The sequence below is a fragment of the Heterodontus francisci genome, chromosome 14, assembly GCF_036365525.1.
Source record: "Heterodontus francisci isolate sHetFra1 chromosome 14, sHetFra1.hap1, whole genome shotgun sequence".
Lineage (NCBI taxonomy): Eukaryota > Metazoa > Chordata > Chondrichthyes > Heterodontiformes > Heterodontidae > Heterodontus > Heterodontus francisci.
In genome coordinates, this window is record NC_090384.1 from 80674014 (window position 1) to 80694127 (window position 20114).

A 20114-nucleotide genomic window follows, 5' to 3' on the forward strand; every position below is an offset into this window, starting at 1 on the left:
TCAAGTGGGGGGAGAAAAGAGAAATCTAGTCCTAATCGTGGATAGTATAGTTAGGGGCATAGACACTGCTCTTTGTGGCCAGGATCGAGAGTCCCGAAGGCTGTGTTGCCTACCTGGTGCCAGGGTTCAGGATATCTCATCTGGGCTGCAGAGGAGCTTGGAGTAGGGAGGGGAAAGATCCAGTTGTCATGACCCACGTAGGTACCAACAGTATAGGTAGAACGAGGATAGAGGTTCTGCTGAGGGAATATGAGCAGCTAGGGGCTAAATTAAAAAGCAGAACCAAAAAGGTGGTAATCTCAGGATTACTACCTGAGCCACGAGCTAATTGGCACATGGTCAATAAGGTTAAAGAGGTATATGCGTGGCTCAAAGATTGATGTGGGAGGAATGGGTTTGAATTCATAGTACATTGGCACCAGTACTTGGGAAGGAGGGAGCTGTTCCGATGGGACAGGCTCCACCTGAATCCTGCTGGGAGCTAGGGCTGTAGGTCGGGCTTTAAACTAAATCGCGGGGGGAGGGTTCAGTTGCATGGAAAATTAGGAAGTTAAAGGAGAAGGTAGGAGTGCAGGTTAGTGATGAGGCTGATTATTACCAGAAAATAAAAAGTAGGGACAGAACGTGTGAACGTCATATTGCACCAAGGAATCGGACAAGAGTAGGGAAATTTGATGGAACAAACTTAAAGGCTTTGTATCTGAATACACGAAGCATTTGGAATAAAATATGAATTAACAGTGCAAATAGAGATGAATGGGTATGATTTAGTGGCTATTACTGAGACGTGGTTGCAGGGAACCCAGGTTTGGGAGTTGAATATCCAAGGGTACTCAGTATTTTGGAAGGATAGGCAGGAAGGAAAAGGAGTTGGTGTAGCTTTGTTAGTAAAGGAAGAGATCAGTGCTGTAGTGAGAAATGATAGAGGCACTGGAGATCAAGACGTAGAATCAGTCTGGGTAGAAATAAGAAATGGCAAGGGAAAGAAGACCCTGGTGGGAGTAATCTATAGGTCCCTAAACTGTAGTTCCGCAGTGGGCACAGTGTAAACCAAGAAATACTGGGGGCTTGTAAGAAAGGTATGGCAATAATCATGGGTGATTTTAATATGCATATAGACCAGATTAATCATATTGGCAAGGCTAGCCTCAAGGAAGAGTTCATTGAATGTATTAGAGACTGTTTTTTTAGAGCAATATGTTGTGGAACCAACCAGCGAGCAGGCTATTCTAGATTTGGTATTGTGTAATGAGGTGGGATTAATTAATGAATTCCTAGTTAAGGAGCCTCTAGGGAAGAGTGATCATAGCATGCTAGAATTTCAAATTCAGTTTGAGGGCGAGAAACTGGAGTCCCACACTAGCGTTTTGGAGTTAAACAAAGGTAATTACATAGGCATGAGGACAGATTTGGCCCTAGTGGACTGGGCAGGAAGACTGAAAGGAAGGACAGTTGATGAGCAGTGGCAGACGTTTAAGGGGATATTCAATTCCTCCCAACTAAAATATTCCAGAGAGGAAGAAAGATTGTAAGAGGGGGAAAAAACATCCATGGCAAAGCAAGGAAGTTGAGGATACTTTTTTCTTTGGCCTCCTTGTCTCGGGAGACAATGGGTAAGCACCTAGAAGTGATCAGTGGTTTGTGGAGCAGCACCTGCAGTGGCTATAAAGGCCAATTCGAGAGTGACAGACTCTTCCACAGGTGCTGCAGATAAAATTGATTGTCGGGGCTGTTGCACAGTTGGCGCTCTCCTTGCACTTCTGTCTTTTTTCCTGCAAACTACTAAGTCTCTTCGACTTGCCACTCTTTAGCCCCAGCTTTATGGCTGTCTGCCAGCTCTGGCGATCACTGGCAACTGACTCCCACGACTTATGGTCATTGTCACAGGACTTCATGTCACGTTTGCAGACGTCTTTAAAGTGGAGATATGGACGGCCGGTGGGTCTGATAACAGTGACAAGCTCGCTGTACAATGTGTCCTTGGGGATCCTGCCATCTTCCGTGTGGCTTACATGGCCAAGCCATCTCCAGGGCCGCTGGCTCAGTAGGGTGTATATGCTGGGGATGTTGGCCGCCTCGAGGACTACTGCGTTGGAGATATGGTGATGCCAAGGAATCTCCGGAGGCAGCGAAGATGGAATGAGTTGAGACATCGCTCTTGGCTGACATACGTTGTCTAGGCCTCGCTGCCATAGAGCAAGGTACTGAGGACACAGGCTTGAAACGCTCGAACTTTTGTGTTCCGTGTCAGTGCGCCATTTTCCCACACCCTCTTGGCCAGTCTGGATATAGCGGACGCCTTTCCCATGCGCTTGTTGATTTTTGCATCGAGAGACAGGTCACTGGTGATAGTTGAGCCTAGGTAGTTGAACTCTTGAACCACTTCCAGAGTGTGGTCGCCGATATTGATGGATGGAGCATTTCTGACATCCTGTCCCATGATGTTCGTTTTCTTGAGGCTGATGGTTAGGCCAAATTCGTTGCAGGCAGCCGCAATCCTGTCAATGAGTCTGGACAGATATTCTTTGTGGGAAGTTAATGCAGGATCGTCAGCAAAGAGGAGTTCCCTGATAAGGACTTTCCATACTTTGGTCTTCGCTCTAAGACGGGCAAGGTTGAACAACCTGCCATCTGATCTTGTGTGGAGGAAAATTCTTCTTAAGATTTGAATGCATGTGAGAGCAGCAGTGAGAAGAAAATCCCAAACAGTGTAGGTGCGAGAACACAGCCCTGTTTCATGCCACTCAGGATAGGAAAGGGGTCTGATGCGGCACTGCTATGCTGAATTGTGCCTTTCATATTGTCATGGAATGAGGTGATGATACTTAGTAGCTTTGGTGGACATCCGATCTTTACTAGTAGTCTGAAGAGACCAAGTCTGCTGACTAGGTCAAAGGCTTTGGTGAGATCTATGAAAGCAACGTAGAGGGGCACCTGTTCGTGGCATTTCTCCTGTTGCTAGCGAAGGGAGAACAGCATGTCAATGGTGGATCTCTGCTCAAAAGCTGCACTGTGCCTCAGGGTAAACACGCTCAGCCAGCTTCTGGAGTCTGTTTAAAACGACTCGAGCAAAGACTTTCCCCACTATGCTGAGCAGGGAGATTCCACAGTAGTTGTTGCAGTCACCGCGGTCACCCTTGTTCTTATAAAGGGGGGTGATAATGGCATCGCGCATGTCCTGTGGTACTGCTCCCTCATCCCAGCACAGGCAAAGCAGTTCATGGAGTGCTGAGAGTATAGCAGGCTTGGCACTCTTGATGATTTCAGGGGTAATGCTGTCCTTTCCAGGGGCTTTTCCACTGGCTAGAGAATCAATGGCATCACGGAGTTCCGATTTTGTTGGCTGTTCGTCCAGCTCATCCATGACTGGCAGAGACTGGGCTGCATTGAGGGCGATATCAGTGACCACATTTTCCCTGGAGTACAGTTCTAGGTAGTGCTCCACCCAGCGGTCTATTTGCTTGCGCTGGTCAGTGATCGTTACCCCAGATTTAGACTTGAGGGCGATCTTCCTGATGGTTGCCCAAAAGCACTCTTAATGCCATCATACATTCCTCTGATGTTTCCGGTGTCGGAGGCCAGCTGAATACGACTGCATCGGTGTTGCCAGTAGTCATTTGCACAGCACCTGGCTGTTCATTGTGCAGCGTTCTGGCTACTTTAATTGCTACAGATGATAACTCGTTGGGGGCTTCCAACAGCATGGCAAAAAAAGGAAAGAAGGTACCAGCCCTTCGTTTTGCAAGCTGCAACGTTAGAACTGTGTGTCCTGGCCCGTTGGAAGGCCCTACACAAATCAACGACTCTCGGAAGACCGCCATCATTAACAACGAGCTCAGTAGACTCCATGTGGACATTGCAGCACTTAAGGAGATATGCCTCCCTGCGAGCGGATCTCTAGGAGAGCAAGACTACACCTACTGGCAGGGTAGGCATCCTGAAGAACCAAGACTGCATGGAGTGGGCTTTGCCATCAGAAACTCTTTGCTCAGCATGATCGAGCCACCTTCAAATGTCTCTGAAGGCATACTGTACATCCAACTGCTCACTGCCTCTGGTCCAGTACGCCTACTCAGCATCTATGCTCCAACATTCTGCTCCACATCTGAAGTTAAAGACCAATTCTACGAGGAACTCCATAATATCATTAGTAGCATTCCTAATACTGAAAATTTGTTCCTGCTGGGGGACTTTAACGCTAGGGTTGGTGTCGGCCATGACTCGTGGCCCTCCTGCCCTGGGCGCTATGGCATTGGAAGGAAGAATGAGAATGGACAGAGACTGTTGGAGTTGTGTACTTATCACAACCTCTGCATCACCAACTCGTTCTTTCATACTCAACCCTGTCACTAGGTTGCATGGAAATACCCAAGATTACGTCGTTGGCACCAGCTGGACCTCATCGTCACAAGGTGAGCCTCTATAAACACTCTCCAAATCACACGTGCTTCCACAGTGCAGACTGCGACACCAACCACTCCCTGGTGTGTAGCAAAGTTAGACTCAAACCAAAGAAGCTACATCGCTCCAAGCAGAAGGGCCGCCCGCGCATCAACACTAACAGAATTTCTTATCCACAGCTGTTACATACGTTTATAAATTCACTTGAAAAAGCCCGTTAAAACACTCCTGCAGGGGATGCAGAGACAAAATGGGCCCACATCAGAGACGCCATCTATGACTCAGCAATGACTACCTTTGGCAAACGTGAGAAGCAGAATGCAGACTGGTTTCCATCTCACTTTGAAGAGCTGGAACCTGTCATAGCCACTAAGTGCACTGCACTGTTGAACTACAAGAAAGTTAAGGATAACATAAAGACAAAAACTAAGGCATACCATATTGCAAAGGCCAGTGGCAGGCTGGAAGATTGGGAAACTTTAAAGATCAACAAAGGGTTACTAAAAAAGTAATAAAAAGAGCAAAGCTAAATTATGAAAGAAAACTAGCACAAAATATAAAAACTGATGGTAAAAGCTTCTATAAGTATATAAAAGGGAAGAGAGTAGCTAAAGTGAATGTCCCTTGGAGGATGAGAACGGGGAGTTAATAGTGGGGAACACAAATGGTGGAGGCGATCAGTATTTTGCCTCAGTTTTCAGGGTGGAGGACATTAGTACCATCCCAATAGTAACAAGTAATGCAGAGGTTATAGAAAGGGAGGAACTTAGAGCAATCATCATCACTAGGGAAAAAGTACTGAGCAAACTATTGGGATTGAAGGCAGACTAGTCCCCAGGGCCTTGATAGCCTACATCCGAGGGTCTTAAAGGAAGTGGCGGCAGAGATAGTGTATCCATTGGTTATAATATTCCAAAATTCCCTGGATGAGGGAAAGGTTCCAGTGGATTGGAAAAATCCTAATATAACGCCCTTATTCAAAAAAGGAGGGAGGCAGAAAGTAGGAAACTATAGAGCAGTTAGTTTAACATCTGTCGTTGGGAAATTGTTAGAATCCATTATTCAGGAAGTAATAGGACATTAAGAAAGTCAAAATGCAATCCATCAGAGTCAGCGTGGGTTTTATGAAGGGTAAATAGTGTTTGACTAATTTGCTAGCGTTCTTCGAAGATGTAACAAGTAAAGTGGATAATGGGAATCCTGTAGATGTAGTATATCTGGACTTCCAGAAGGCATTTGATTAGGTGCCGCACAAAAGGTTAATACACAAGGTAAGATCACATGGGGTTAGGGGCAATGTATTAGCTTGGATAGAGGATTGGCTAACCAACAGAAAACAGAGAGTCGGGATAAATGGGTCCTTTTCTGGTTGGCAAGATGTAACCAGTGGGGTGCCACAGGGTTCGGTCCTTGGGCCCCAGCTATTTACAATCTATATTAATGACTTGGATGCAGGGATAGAAGGTACTATAACCAAATTTGCAGATGACACTAAAATAGGTGGGATAGTAAGTTGCAATAAAGAAATAAAAAATTTATAAATGGATATGGATAAGTTAGGTGAATGGGCCATAATTTGGCAGATGGAGTTTAACGTGGATAAGTGTGAGGTTATCCATTTTGGTCGGAAGAATAGAAAGGCAAATTATTATCTAAATGGAGAGCAACTTTGGTGCAGAGGGATATGGGTGTACTCGTGCATGAATCGCTGAAAACCAGTATGCAGGTGCAGCAGGTAATAAGGAAGGCAAATGGAATTTCGGCATTTATTGCTAAAGAAACAGTATAAAAGTAGGGAAGTGTTGCTGAAACTGTACGAGGCATTAGTGAGACTGCACCCGGAGTATTGCGTACGGTTTTGGTCCCCTTGAGGAGGGATGTAGTTGTATTGCAGGCAGTTCAGAGGAGGTCACTAGACTGATTCCAGAGATGAGGGGTTTGTCTTATGAAGAGAGATTGAGCAGTTTAGGCTTTTCCTCTCCAGAGTTTAGAAGAATGAGAGGCGATCTAATTGAGGTATATAAGATGATTAAGGGGATTGACAAAGTAGACGTAGGGAGGATGTTTCCACTGGTGGGGAAATCTAGAACGAGAGGTCATTGTTTTTGGATAAGGGGCAGCAGATTTAAAACACAGATGAGGAGGAATTACTTCTCTCAAAGGTTCGTGAGTCTGTGGAATTCACTACCCCAAAGTGCGGTGGATGCCGGGATATTGAGTAAATTTGAGGAGATAGACAGATTTTTAATTAGTAATGGGTTGAAGGGTTATGGAGAACAGGCAGGAAAGTGGAGTTGAGGCCGAGATGAGATCAGCCATGATCGTGTTGAATGGCGGAGCAGGCTCGAGGAGTTGAATTGCCTACTCCTGCTCCTAGTTCTTATGTTTACAGTCAACCAGGCAGATGTTAATAGTTTTGACAGTTTAATTTTTTTTAGTTTGCAATAAAAGTTAATAGGCATTGTTGGGTAGATGTCTTGGTAACATGCCTGTGCCCTTAGCATTCTATTAAGAAAATTTAGTGTCCCTCTTGGGATGGTAACAAAAAACCAAACCACAAATTTATGGTCTGCAAGGTGGTTACCTTGTCTGAAGTATATTTAATAACCATTGTAGAATAGGCAAATTGCAAGAGATATTTGATATATGGTGATAATGTTGAAATAATGGAGGTATATGCTTTTTAGGTCCTTCGTGTAAGTCGCTACTTCACTGATCCATTTTGTGACTACTGTGTTACGGTTTTCTAACTTTGTGTAATAACCCTCAAATGCACTTCACATACATTGAGTTTAATGTGAGGTTTGCATTGAATTTGAGCTGCCTGTATATAAAAAAAAAAAAAATTGGGGAATGAATAACACTGCCCGTTGTCTTGAGGAAAAGGAGATTTTGGCTCCTTGTGCAGTTGATTTATGAATGTTTTGTTTGGCTTTGAGGGTATAATTTTTACTTGGTGTAAATGTCTGGTACAAAATATATCTAGTGTGGTTTGTTGCCTTGAAATATCAAACGTAAATGGAGGCAAATTCAACATTAATATGGCAGGTATGTTAGTGATGGGATTGTATTACAAACCAACTTTTAACACTGTATTTACAGTGCAGACTGGCCATTCAGCCCACTGGTCCATGCTGGTATTTATGCTCTATGCAGGCCACCTCCTACCCTTCTAACCCCATCAACATATTCTTCTCCTTTCTCCCTCTTGTTTATCAAACTTCACCTTAAATGCATCTTTGCTAGTCATCTCAGCTACTCCGTGTGGTAACAAGTTACACATTCTAACCACTCTCTGGTTAAAGAAGTTACTTCTGAATTTCCTTTTTGGATTTATCAATTACGATCTTCTAATTTTTCACTTCGTTGTGGTCTCCCCTACAAGTGGCAACATCTCTCTTTACCCTTTCATATAATTGAAGACTTCAATCAGGTCCCCCCTCAATCTTTTTTCTATAGAAGAGATCCAGCCTGTTTAATCTTCCCTGATGGGTATAACCTCTCAGCTCTGGTGTTATCATAGTAAATTGTTTTTTTTTGCACCTTCTCTGGTGCCTCGGTGTGGTCTAACAAAGGTTCTATACAAGTTGAGCATAACCTCTCTGCTTTTCAATTCTGTCCCTCTAAAAATGAACCCCAGGGTATTGATTTTAATGGCCTTATTAATCTGCATTGCTACTTTGTAAGTTGTGTATTTGCACCCCCAGATCCGACTGTTCCTCTACCCAATTTGCATACTTAATTCCCAAGGTATGCGGCCGCCTTTTCGGCCTACCAAAATTTACTGCTTTACACTATCTACATTGAAGTTCATTTGCCCATTTTGCAAGCTTATTAAAAGCCTCCCTGTACTTTGTTGCAGTCCTCCTCTGCAGACTATACCCATAATTTGGGGTTGTCCACAAATCCTGAAATTATACTTCTAATTCCTGAGTTCAATTTATGTAAATTGTGAACACCAGTGGTCCCAGCACTGCTCCTTGTGGAACATCACTTCCCAACTTTTGCCAGTCTGAGCAACTTCCTTTTAACCCCTGCTCTACTGCTGAGCTAACATTGTTCCCCTCTCCACACAGGGTTTAGCAGAACTTTATGAGTACAGAAAGAAGTATTCAGATGCAGACATTGAGCCATTCTTGAGGAAATCTTCTCAGTTCTTTCAGAATTATATTGAAAGAGGTCTGCGGCTTGTGGAAAATGAGAGAGAAGGGAAAGGAAGGATATCTTCATCGTCCAGTTCTGGTAGGATTAAGATTGAATGCAATAAAAGTGTGTTCACTTGGGAAACTTAAGAAATTACTAATAGTTTCAGCAATTAATTTACCACCTTGCTAATTAACCTGGGTCAAACTTGGACATTCATTCATTTTTTTTCTTTAATGTGTATCTTTTGAAATGGGTTATGGTTCTGGAATTTCTCAGGTCAAGATTCAGATTTTGCATTAAAGCCACCTTTTGAGTGGTTAGTAATTAAACCTTGAAACTCTCTCCTGCTGCCACCCGTTGTGAATTTTTGTGGAGGATGGGTTGATAAGATAAATGCTACTCAAAGTCCTTCATTTATTACCAGAAAAAAAGGTCTTTTAAACTATAATTGGACAATTGTCATGTAATACAAATGATGCATCCTCTAAATTCAAATTGTGGGATCTTTCATCATGACTGCACCTTCTAATCTTGAAACTTGAATTGAGTATTTTTAGATTTTCTGATTAAATGGTTAATGCATTCACTAATTACTACAAACATTAACTTTTTAACTTCAAGGATTACTTCTTGGAGCCATCAAGGATTTTTGAGTGGCACATCCTTCATGTGTACTAATGTTTACCCACGCGGAAAAGTCTATTTATGTTGCTTTGTGGAAAACTCAATTATGCATGCATAATACTCAGTTTGGCATTTAAATGTAATTGATCAGTGCAATTCTATACTGACTGCTGTTGGGGTGGAAGGGGGAGGAGGGTCACAAAAGCAGAATGCCACATGGGTAATGCCATTGCTGATAGATGCTTGAGAATGTAAAACCTTGGTCCTCCAGTATATGGTAAGTGGTCTAGTTTAGATTCATGCCACTCAGCTGTGTGCAGGTTTTATTTAAATTCCTTAGTAATTGGTCACTACATGTAACCCTGTAGAGTTCTTCCTCAGAAGAGGTGAAATTCCTGAGGGGAAGACAAAAGTGAGTTGTCTTAATGGGTCAACTGGCTAATTTGAGCAACAGATTCCAGGAAGCAGGTCATCTGCCCTCTCCTGTAATTGGTGCATAGCTGATGATCCCAGGAGAGCCAGGGGATGTTTTCATTTCCTTCCCCCAGTTGAGATCTGTGTTCATTCCTAGTTTAGCGATGCACGGTTCTTTGATGATTGCCTGGTTTCAGCTGATACCTGAAGTTACCACTACACTGAGTCATGCTTCTACCATTTCAAGGTCTTGGCTTATTCACACTGACTCTATTGCGCCACATCAGAGAATGGAGTGGCGCTGAGCTTGCTAACTAGGAAGATACATGAAGGAGCAGAGCAATAGCACAGTTGTCTTGCATGCCAAGTGTGGGGAAGTGATGGTTCGGTGTGGGAGGAGTTCCAAACCATAAATTGAGAATAGGCCAGGTGGATTATTTCATTTTGTTTTCATCCTTGTTAATGGGTACTTGATTTATGTATTCAGCAGGGTTTTCATCACCTCCAGAAGACTTGCCATATGTGGCAAGTTCCACTTCCATCCCTTCTGCAGGTAGTACTAATGGAGAAGAAGTCGGTCCGGCTGTTTACTTGGAAAGGTTAAAAATTCTGCGGCAACGTTGTGGTTTAGAAAATAATTCTAAGGTAACATGCATCTTTTTGACTAACGCCTTCAGGTGTTTTAATACTAGTGTATTTTGTAGAATCATCTGTGAACATTTGTCCTGGAACGTTTATTTAACTAATTCAGTATTGTTGTGCACTTGATATTCTAATTTTCCAATCTGCTGAAAGAAAATTATTTCCAATTCCTTTTCACCCAAATGGCATCCCATGCCTTAATCAACTCTGGCATATAAAATTAATGCCACATTCTGTGAATGTGGCCTCAAGCACTTGCCACAGGATCTGAGAAATGCTCCAGAAGAAGTTGTAGTGTACCAAGTAAGATGGGTTGACCCTGCTGCAAGCTGGTCCCCAAATACTGTGTGGAACATGCAGCCAATCTGATTCCAGTGGTGCATAAAATTGCATATAAACAGTAAATAGGTCATAAGAGGCAGGGTGGGGCCTTTTGGGGACAAAGAAGGTGACGTGCTTAGAGGCACAAGCCAAGGCTAGATTTACTTGTATCAGTGTTTACCAAGGAAGAAGGTGCTGACAAAATATCAGTTGAAGTAGAAATGGTAGAGACAATGGATGGGGTGAAAATTGATGGGAAGATTGTACTGGAAAAGCTGGCTATGCTTGGAGTGGATAGTCATCTGGTCTGAATGGCTTGCATCAAAGTGGGGGCAGAGATAGTGGAAGGACTTCCCATAATCTTCCAATATTTGCTAGATACGGGGGGTGCGGGGTGGTGCCAAAGGATTGCAAAGTGGCAAATGTGCCACCCTTCTTCAAGAAATGGTGCAAGGACATTCCTAGTAACTACAGACTGAGCTGTTTCACATCAGCGGTGGATGAGGTTTTTGCAACAATAATCAGGGAAATTATCAACAGGCACTTGAAGAGATTTGAATCGATTAAGCAGTAACAGCACGGATTTATAAAAGGCAGATCGTGTTTGACTAATCTAATTGAATTTTTTGATGAAGTAACAGAAGGTGGTTGATGAAGCAAATGCAGTGAATGTTGCCTATATGGATTTTAAGAAAGCATTTGACAAAGCACTACATAAAAAGCTGATTGCCAGAATTGAGGCCCATTGAATAGGAGGGTCATGTCAGCTTGGATAAAAAGTTGGCTTAAGGACAGAAAACAGTGAGTCTTGTTAAATGGTTGTTTTTCAGACTGGAAGATGGTGAACAATGGTGTTCCCTAAAGGTCAGTGTTAGGACCACTGCTTGTTTGATATCTATAAAAGACTTGGATATTGGAATATGGAGTAAAATTTCAACATTTGCTGATACCACCAAATTTGGAGGTGTGGCAGTCACCATATGATACCAATTGACTGCAACAGGACATAGGCTAGCAGAATCGGCAGACAAGTGGCAGATGGAATTTAATAGAGAAGTGTGAGGTGATTCATTTTGACAGGAGGGGTAGGGGGAGGCAATATGGACTAAATGACACCGTTTTAAAGAATGTGTAGGGACAGAGGGACCCGAGGATTCATGTGCATATATCTTTTGAAGATGGCAAGCCATTGAGAGAGAGTTAGCAAAGCATATGGGATCTTGGGCTTTATAAATAGACGTATTGAGTACAAAAGCAGGGAAGCCATGCTGAATCTTCATAAAGCTCTGGTGAGGCCACAACTAGTATTGCCTCCAGTTCTGGTCACCACACTTTAGGAAGGATGTGAGGGTCCTTGAGAGGGTGCAGAGGAGATTTACCAGAATAGTTCCAAGGATGAGGGATTTTGGCTACAAAGCTAGGTTGGAGAAGCTGGGGTTGTTCTCCTTGGAGCAAAGGAGATTGAGGGGAGATCTGATAGAGCTGTACAAGATTATGACAGGTTTCGATAAAGTAGACAAAGAAAAGCTATTCCCATTAAGATGGTACCAAGGACTAGGGGACACAGATTTAAGATTTTGGGCAAGTGATACGGGGGATGTGAGGAATAACATTTTTTAGGCAATGAGTGGTAGTGATTTGGCAGTCGCTGCCTGGAAGGGTAGTGGAAGTGGAGATTATCAATGATTTCAAAAGGAAATTGCATAGGCATTGAAGGAAATAAACTTGCAGGGCTGTGGGGTTAGAGCAGGGGAATGGGACTGATAGGATTACGCTACAGAGAACTGACATGGACTCGATGGGCTCAATGGCCTACTCCTGTGCCGTAATGAACCTATGACTCGCAAACTCCTAACTTTTGCAGATCTGATGAAATGGTTATATATTATGCCGAAATTATTAACCATCATCCTGTACTGTCATTGTAGTGGAGACAGTATTTAGTTAAGTGTCAAATGCTGCAATAAGGAGCATGTAGAATTTTACACTATAAATAGGCATTTGGTCCATTGAATCTTCAGAAGCAAACATCCTTGTGATGCTGTGTTTTTGATTTGTCCTTGATCATTTTTATCATTTTTGTCTGATCTCTCAGAATCCCCTGTCTTCATGTAGTTACTAGTGTTTCTCTTAAACTGCCTAGTACTTGAACTTTTAATTGCAGCCCATTACTCTTATACCAGTTCATTTTAACCGACCAAAAAAAGTAATTGGCTAACTCTGCTTCTCTTGAGTAAATAAGAGTAGATTCAATCTTTTTCAATGCTGTGATGAACAGAGGGAAGTTAAATGCAGAGAATAAGTAAGAAAAATTAGGGAAGAAGTGAAAGGGTGGAGGGTGTGAAAGGCAGATGTAAAATGGTGTATGATAAGGAAGGGGAAAAAAGTACAAGCCACCTCAAATGCATATCTTTGTAGCTCCTTGTAGTATTTGGCATAGATGATACTACGCCAGGTCATTCAAAAGGAATTGTCACCTACCCAGCACGATGTGCCTTGGTCCCTGCATTCTGCTCCTATTCAGCCATGCCATTTGTGGGTCAATCCTATAAATCCTTGTTTAGGGAGGTGTGATATATTGACATTTCTCTGGCACCTACAGACCCAGCTCAACAGTATTTAATGTTTTAACTATTGCCTAATCCCAGTTAATGCTATCACTGAATGAGACACGAGTCTTTAAGAGGACTTGGCAGCTAATATGGACCCAGTTGAGTAGATGAAAACTCAGTCTTCCAGTTGTTTGACAACTGCTTCTGAATTGTGAGCAGATGCTTACTGTCATAAGTATACTGTCATAGATGCTTACAGGCATGGTGGTCATATTACTGGACTCGTAATCGAGAGGCCTGGACTAATGTTTGGAAGCACCAGTTCAAATCCCATAATAACTGAAGAATTTATGTTCAATAATTAAATATGGAATAAAAAGCTAGTTTCCGTAATGACTGTGAAACTACCAGATTGTCGTAAAAAAAAAATGTTTTAAAATTTGATTCACTAATGTCCTTTAGGGAAGGAAATTTACCCAGTCTGGTATACATGTGATTCCAGACTCTCAGCAATGTGTTAGGCTCTTAACTGCCCTTTGAAGTGGCCTAGCAAGCCATTCATTTGTAACAAACTACTATGGAAAAGTCAAATCAAAATAAAACTGGTCCACCCGGCACCCGGCGCGACAAAGGCATACCCTGTCCAGTCAACCCTACAAAGTTCTCCATGCTAAAATCTGAGGACTTGTTCTAAAATCTGTCCCACAGACTAGTCAAGCAACGGCCTGACATAGAATCATATCTAACCACCAACGTCGCAGACTTTTCCATCACCATTCCTGAGTATGCCCTGCCCCACTACCAGGACAGACCCATCAGAGGTGATGTTACAATGGTATACAGTCAGGTGGGAGTGGCCCTGGGAGTCCTCAACATTGATTCTGGACCTCATGAAGTCACATGGCCAAGGAAACCACCACCTGTTGTTTGCAACCTGCTGCTCTCCCTCAGCTGATGAGTCAGTACTCCTTTATGTTGAACAGTACTTGAAAGAAGCACTGAGGGCAGCAAGGGCCCCAGATGTACTCAGGACGAGGGACTCCAATGTCCGTCACTGGCATGGTAGCACTGCTACTGTCCACGCTGAACGAGTGCTAAAGGACATATTTGCCAGACAACCAGCAAGCGGGAAAAACCTACTTGACCTCGTCCTCGCTTATCTACCTTTTGCCGATTTTATATCTGTCGATGACACCATTGTTTGGAATCACCACTGCACGATCCTTGTGGAAATTAAGTCCCATCTTCATGGAAGGTGTGCTTGATCATGTGTGGCACTATTGCTATGCTAAATGGGATGGATTCAGAACAGATATAGCAGCTCAAAACTGGACATCTGTGAGGTGCTGAGGACCATCAGCAGCAGCAGAATTATATTCCACCACAATCTGTAACCTCATGACCTGCAGCTCCCTCACTTTACCATTACCATCAAGCCAGGGGATCAACCCTGTTTTAATGAGGAATGTGGAACAGCATGCCAGGAGTAGGACCAGGCAACCTTAAAAATGAGGCACCAGTCAGTTGAAGCTACAACACAAGACTACATGCATGCTAAACCAGCATGCTGTAGACACAGCTAGGTATTCCCACAACTAACGGATCACATCAAAGTTTTGCAGTCCTGCCACATCTAGTCGTGCATGGTGGTGGACAATTAAACAACTAACAGGAGCGTTTGATAAGGTTCCCCATGGTAGGCTGATGGAGAAAGTGAAGTCGCATGGGGTCCAGGGTGTACTAGCTAGATGGATAAAGAACTGGCTGGGCAACAGGAGACAGAGAGTAGCAGTGGAAGGGAGTTTCTCAAAATGGAGACGTGTGACCAGTGGTGTTCCACAGGGATCCGTGCTGGGACCACTGTTTGTGATATACATAAATGATTTGGAGGAAAGTATAGGTGGTCTGATTAGCAAGTTTGCAGACGACACTAAGATTGGTGGAGTAGCAGATAGTGAAGGGGACTGTCAGAATACAGCAGAATATAGATAGATTGGAGAGTTGGGCAGAGAAATGGCAGATGGAGTTCAATCAGGGCAAATGCGAGGTGATGCATTTTGGAAGATCCAATTCAAGAGTGAACTATACAGTAAATGGAAAAGTCCTGGGGAAAATTGATGTACAGAGAGATTTGGGTGTTCAGGTCCATTGTTCCCTGAAGGTGGCAACGCAGGTCAATAGAGTGGTCAAGAAGGCATACGGCATGCTTTCCTTCATCGGACGGGGTATTGAGTACAAGGGTTGGCAGGTCATGTTACAGTTGTATAAGACTTTGGTTCGGCCACATTTGGAATACTGCGTGCAGTTCTGGTCGCCACATTACCAAAGGGATGTAGATGCTTTGGAGAGGGTGCAGAGGAGGTTCACCAGGATGTTGCCTGGTATGGAGGGTGCTAGCTATGAAGAGAGGTTGAGTAGATTAGGATTATTTTCATTAGAAAGACGGAGGTTGAGGGGGGACCTGATTGAGGTGTACAAAATCATGAGAGGTATAGACAGGGTGGATAGCAAGAAGCTTTTTCCCCAGAGTGGGGGATTCAATTACTAGGGGTCACGAGTTCAAAGTGAGAGGGGAAAAGTTTAGGGGGGATATGCGTGGAAAGTTCTTTACGCAGAGGGTGGTGGGTGCCTGGAACACGTTGCCAGCGGAGGTGGTAGACGCGGGCACGATAGCGTCTTTTAAGATGTATCTAGACAGATACATGAATGGGCAGGAAGCAAAGAGATACAGACCCTTAGAAAATAGGCGTCATGTTTAGATAGAGGATCTGGATCGGCGCAGGCTTGGAGGGCCGAAGGGCCTGTTCCTGTGCTGTAATTTTCTTTGTTCTTTGAGGCTCAACAAACATCCCCATCTTAAATGATGGTGGAGCCCCGCATGTCAGTGCAAAAGACTTAGCTGAAGCATTGGCAACCATCGTTAACCAGAAGTGCCAGTGGATAATCGATCTCTGCCTCCTCCTTTTGAGGTCCCCAGCATCACACATGCCAGTCTTCAGGCAATTAGATTCACTCTATGCGCTATCAAGAAATGGCTGAGCACACTGGAAACAGCAAAGACTCTGGGCCCCAACAAAAACCTGGCTGTGGCGCTGAAGACTTGTGCTCCAGGACTAACTGCGCTTCTAGGCAAGCTATTCCAGTACATATACAATACTGGCATTCCAACAATGTGGAAAATTGTCCACGTATGGCCTGTCCACAAAAAGCAGGACAAATCCAATCCGGCCAATTACCGCCCCATCAGTCTACTGTCAATCATCAAAGTGATGGAAGGTGTTGTCGACTGCTATCAAGCAACACTTACTCACCTTAAGGCTTGTCTTTTTAACATTACTTGGCCCCTTCCCACTATTTTTCACAGTGGCCCTGTTTGATTCTGGCCCCTGATTTCTCTGCCTATCACTTTTCTTATTCCCCTTATTGTCTTTTGTTCTTGTCTTTGGTCCGCCCTCCTCTGACTCCTTGCTAAGGTTCCTATCCTCCTGCCATTTTAGTTTAAACCCTCTCCAACCACTCTAGCAAATACTCCCCTTAGGACATCAGTCCCGGTCCTGCCCAGGTGTAACCCGTCCAGTTTGTCCGGGTCCCACCTCCCCTAGAACCGGTCCCAATGCCCCAGGGATCTAAAACCCTTCCCCTCACACCATCTCTTCATCCACGTATTCATCCGATATATCCTGCTATTTCTGCTCTGACTAGCACGTGGCACTGGTAGTAATCCTGAGATCGCTACCTTTGAGGTCCTACTTTTCAACTTACTTCCTAGCTCCCTATATTCTGCTTTTAGGGCCTCATCCTTTTTTTTTTAACCTATGTCGTTTGTACCAATGTGTACCACCATCACTGGCTGTTCACCCTCCCCCTTCAGAATGTCCTGTAACCGCTCTGAGACATCCTTGACCCTAGCACCAGGGAGGCAACATACCATCCTGGAGTCTCTTGCGGCCACAGAAACACCTATCTATTCCCCTTACAATTGAATCCCCTATAACTATTGCATTCCCACACTTTTTACTCCTCCCCTGTGCAGCAGAGCCAACCGTGGTGCAACGAATTGGGCTGTTGCTGCTTTCCCCTGAGAGGCCATTCCCCCCAACAGTATCCAAAGCAGTGTACCTGTTTTGCAGGGGAATAGCCGCAGGAGATTCCTGAACTGCCTGCCTAGTCCTCTTGCTCTGCCTGGTGGTCACCCATTCCCCTCCTGCCTGTGGGGTCTTAGCCTGCGGTGTGACCACCTCTCTATAAGTGCTATCCACAATGCTCTCCACCTCGTGGATGCTCCACAGTGTCCCCAGCTGCCGCTCCAGCTCCGAAACCCAGGCTTTCAGGAGCTGCAGCTGGATACACTTCCTGCACACATGCTGGTCCAGGGCACTGGAAATGATCCCAGCTTCCGACATGGAGCATGAGGAGCACACCACGGCTTTGAGGTCTCCTGCCATGACTTAACCCTTTAAATTAAATTAAACCTTCTGGAAGATCTTAATGTCCAATAATATCAGTTACTCTAGGGCCCTTCTTCCCTGGTCCTCGTTACTACAGAACTCCCTAAAAAAAAACGAACTATATTTGAAATAAACTTTAAACTTTTAAACTTGAGATAATTACCCAGCTATTTAGAGCTATTACCTAACAGTAGTGACTCACCAACCAATCACCTTGCGGCTCTCCCGTGACGTCACTGTTGGCTTTTTTCAAAACTTCGGCGTGCTGCCGCTGCACTTAAATTCTGCGGGTCTCACTCAGTCTCGCTCCTTCCCACTGCCGCTGCACTTTTCGACTTTGTTTACTCGTTTTACTTGTATTGGCAAGGTCTATCAAGCACTGGATGGATTCAAAGCAATGAACAGTTCGGTTCAGCCTGAGACATGGCCAGGGAGGGGAATTTACCAAGTCCATATGGTGGGGGTTTGATCTTCCCAATGTATAATAAGTGGAATATTTTGAACTTTGGGTGCATGTGCACTACATGTACCTTTTTAGGTTTGAATAAGTTAACTTATTTAATTCAGATAGGTCAACTAACAAGTTAGGTGGGATAAAAGTCTTTGGCTTGTTTTCCCACAAATGAACAAATTAATCAGAGACCAGTTAGTGATAGGACTATAGACCGGCTTACTCTTGCACCCACCCCCCCCCATTGTTGTTGTGATGTATTATGGGGGCGAAGTTGCTTGTGTGCAAACACTGCCTTAAGGATGTTCTGGTAGTGACTTTTAGTACAGCCTGATCTCTGAGGGGATGGGGGAAAAGAATCTGGCGAGAAAATCTGGTTAAAAAAATTTTAAACTGGTCAATGTGTGTATCATTTCTATTCCTTTTTGTTTTCCAGTTTATAGTAAAATATAATTCACTACACTTTGTACCCCATCAAAAATGTAACTTGGTAGTTTAATGTTTCTGTTTTCCTGTATGAATATTCCAGTTTAAGCTCCAGGTATGACACTGACTGACTACCATTCTTTTCTCATCTCTCTTGGTACAGCATGAAGAAAGACAACCTGCAACTTCGCTTCTGTCCAAACCAACAGTAACTACAGTTGCATCATCCTCTGAGCTGCTACACAATAAACTTGCCCATCTTCGAGATTCACGAGAATATAACCAAGAACAGGAATCTCACCATCCGCCGATGCAGACCAACAGTAACACAACCTCAGCAGCTAACCTTGATGATCTGAAGAAAAGACTGGAACGAATAAAAAGCAGTCGCAAATAGATAGCCTATAAATAACGGTGCAATCATGAAGTTTGATATAGAAGGCCCCTTCATAGCTACTGGCCTCCTATTGACCTAGTATGTATAATTTCTTTATGTGCAATACAGTGAATAACTAACTATGTATTGTGACATAATTCATTTCTGTACATAGGCTTCTGGACTGCATTAACAACAAATACTAAAAACTGTTGTGCACTTGTGAACATACACTGACACTTCTAGAAACAGTTAAAATTCTGTTCTTAGCTTCTCTAATGTTCTCATACTTGCATTCAAACTGAAGAACATCTGGGTAGTATCAGAGTAACTTGTTGGCTACTGTGTTGCTCATGTCTCCATTGAAACTTTAATTGCATCAGGTGATAAGATTGAGGCTCCAATAGCTTATTTCAGACCATGCTGCCTGTATTTTCATTTTAATTAATGCAGCACCATCTATTAAATATTGAGATGAAAGTCTGTTATTTGACTAGATCTGTCTGTTTAGTTCCTTTTTAGAAGGTTTTGACTGTTGCTTGTTTTGTGTTTTTCATCCCCTGTGATCAGCTCAACTTGAAATGTGTTGATTCTGTATGGAATCATGAAGCATGGCATGAGGTTATGAATATTTAAGTGTTTTTTTAATAAAGACAATTAAAAACAAATATCTGTGTTACAATGTTAACCAAATTAAACTGTATTATAATTAAGAATTTTTAAAGCAATAACTTGTGGATAGTTGTAGTTGTTAAATTGGTACTTTTATAGCTAGGGCCCTGTGTAAGTCAAACCTTTTATAGATTTCATGGAAAGATCATGACCAGAGAGATTTCACAATTGGAAGATGCTTTTTTTCCCCCCTCAAAGCACTGGGGAAATATTACTATAAAGATAATAAATAATAAATATTTAAATCTGTTTGGGTTCCACTCATTGTTTTCTCACAAACCTGGTGAGATTTAATTTCAGGGGATTTGGATTATTACTTTTGCGCAAGTCAATCAGCTGATCACAATGTCTACAAAGAATGGCAAAATCACAATCAACACTGAACCCTCAAGGCACCTAGGTAAGTTCATACAAATTTGTGCTTAAATAATCAAATTTTATTTTACAAGTGGGATTCATGCTTTTGATAACTTCTGTGTATCTGACTTACACTGGACCATACCTATAGCTGCTAGCAAGGTTTTAAAATGGGCTATGGAAGTTCATTTTTCTGAAGAGCTTTGTATTTTGTAGTTTAAGATGTCTGGTTTAAGAACTAGAACCTACTGGAAAAAATGGATCAGTGGAAGCATGGGGACTTA

At 43.2% G+C, this 20114-nt stretch overlaps 1 protein-coding gene across 4 annotated transcripts in view; it reads left to right on the forward strand.

The window, feature by feature from the left end:
• ckap5 (cytoskeleton associated protein 5) overlaps positions 1-19716 on the forward strand; it is a 198148-nt gene extending 178432 nt beyond the window's left edge. For 2 of the 4 annotated variants that reach the window (XM_068046465.1, XM_068046468.1), the window contains 3 exons: positions 8478-8643; positions 10073-10230; positions 18589-19716. In XM_068046465.1, coding sequence (XP_067902566.1) covers positions 8478-8643; positions 10073-10230; positions 18589-18822 — 558 coding nt within the window. In that variant the 3' untranslated portion in view covers positions 18823-19716. The remainder of the gene's footprint in view (positions 1-8477; positions 8644-10072; positions 10231-18588) is intronic. The other 2 variants (XM_068046466.1, XM_068046467.1) reach the window with 2 other exon arrangements.
• Positions 19717-20114: the final 398 nt, after the last annotated feature.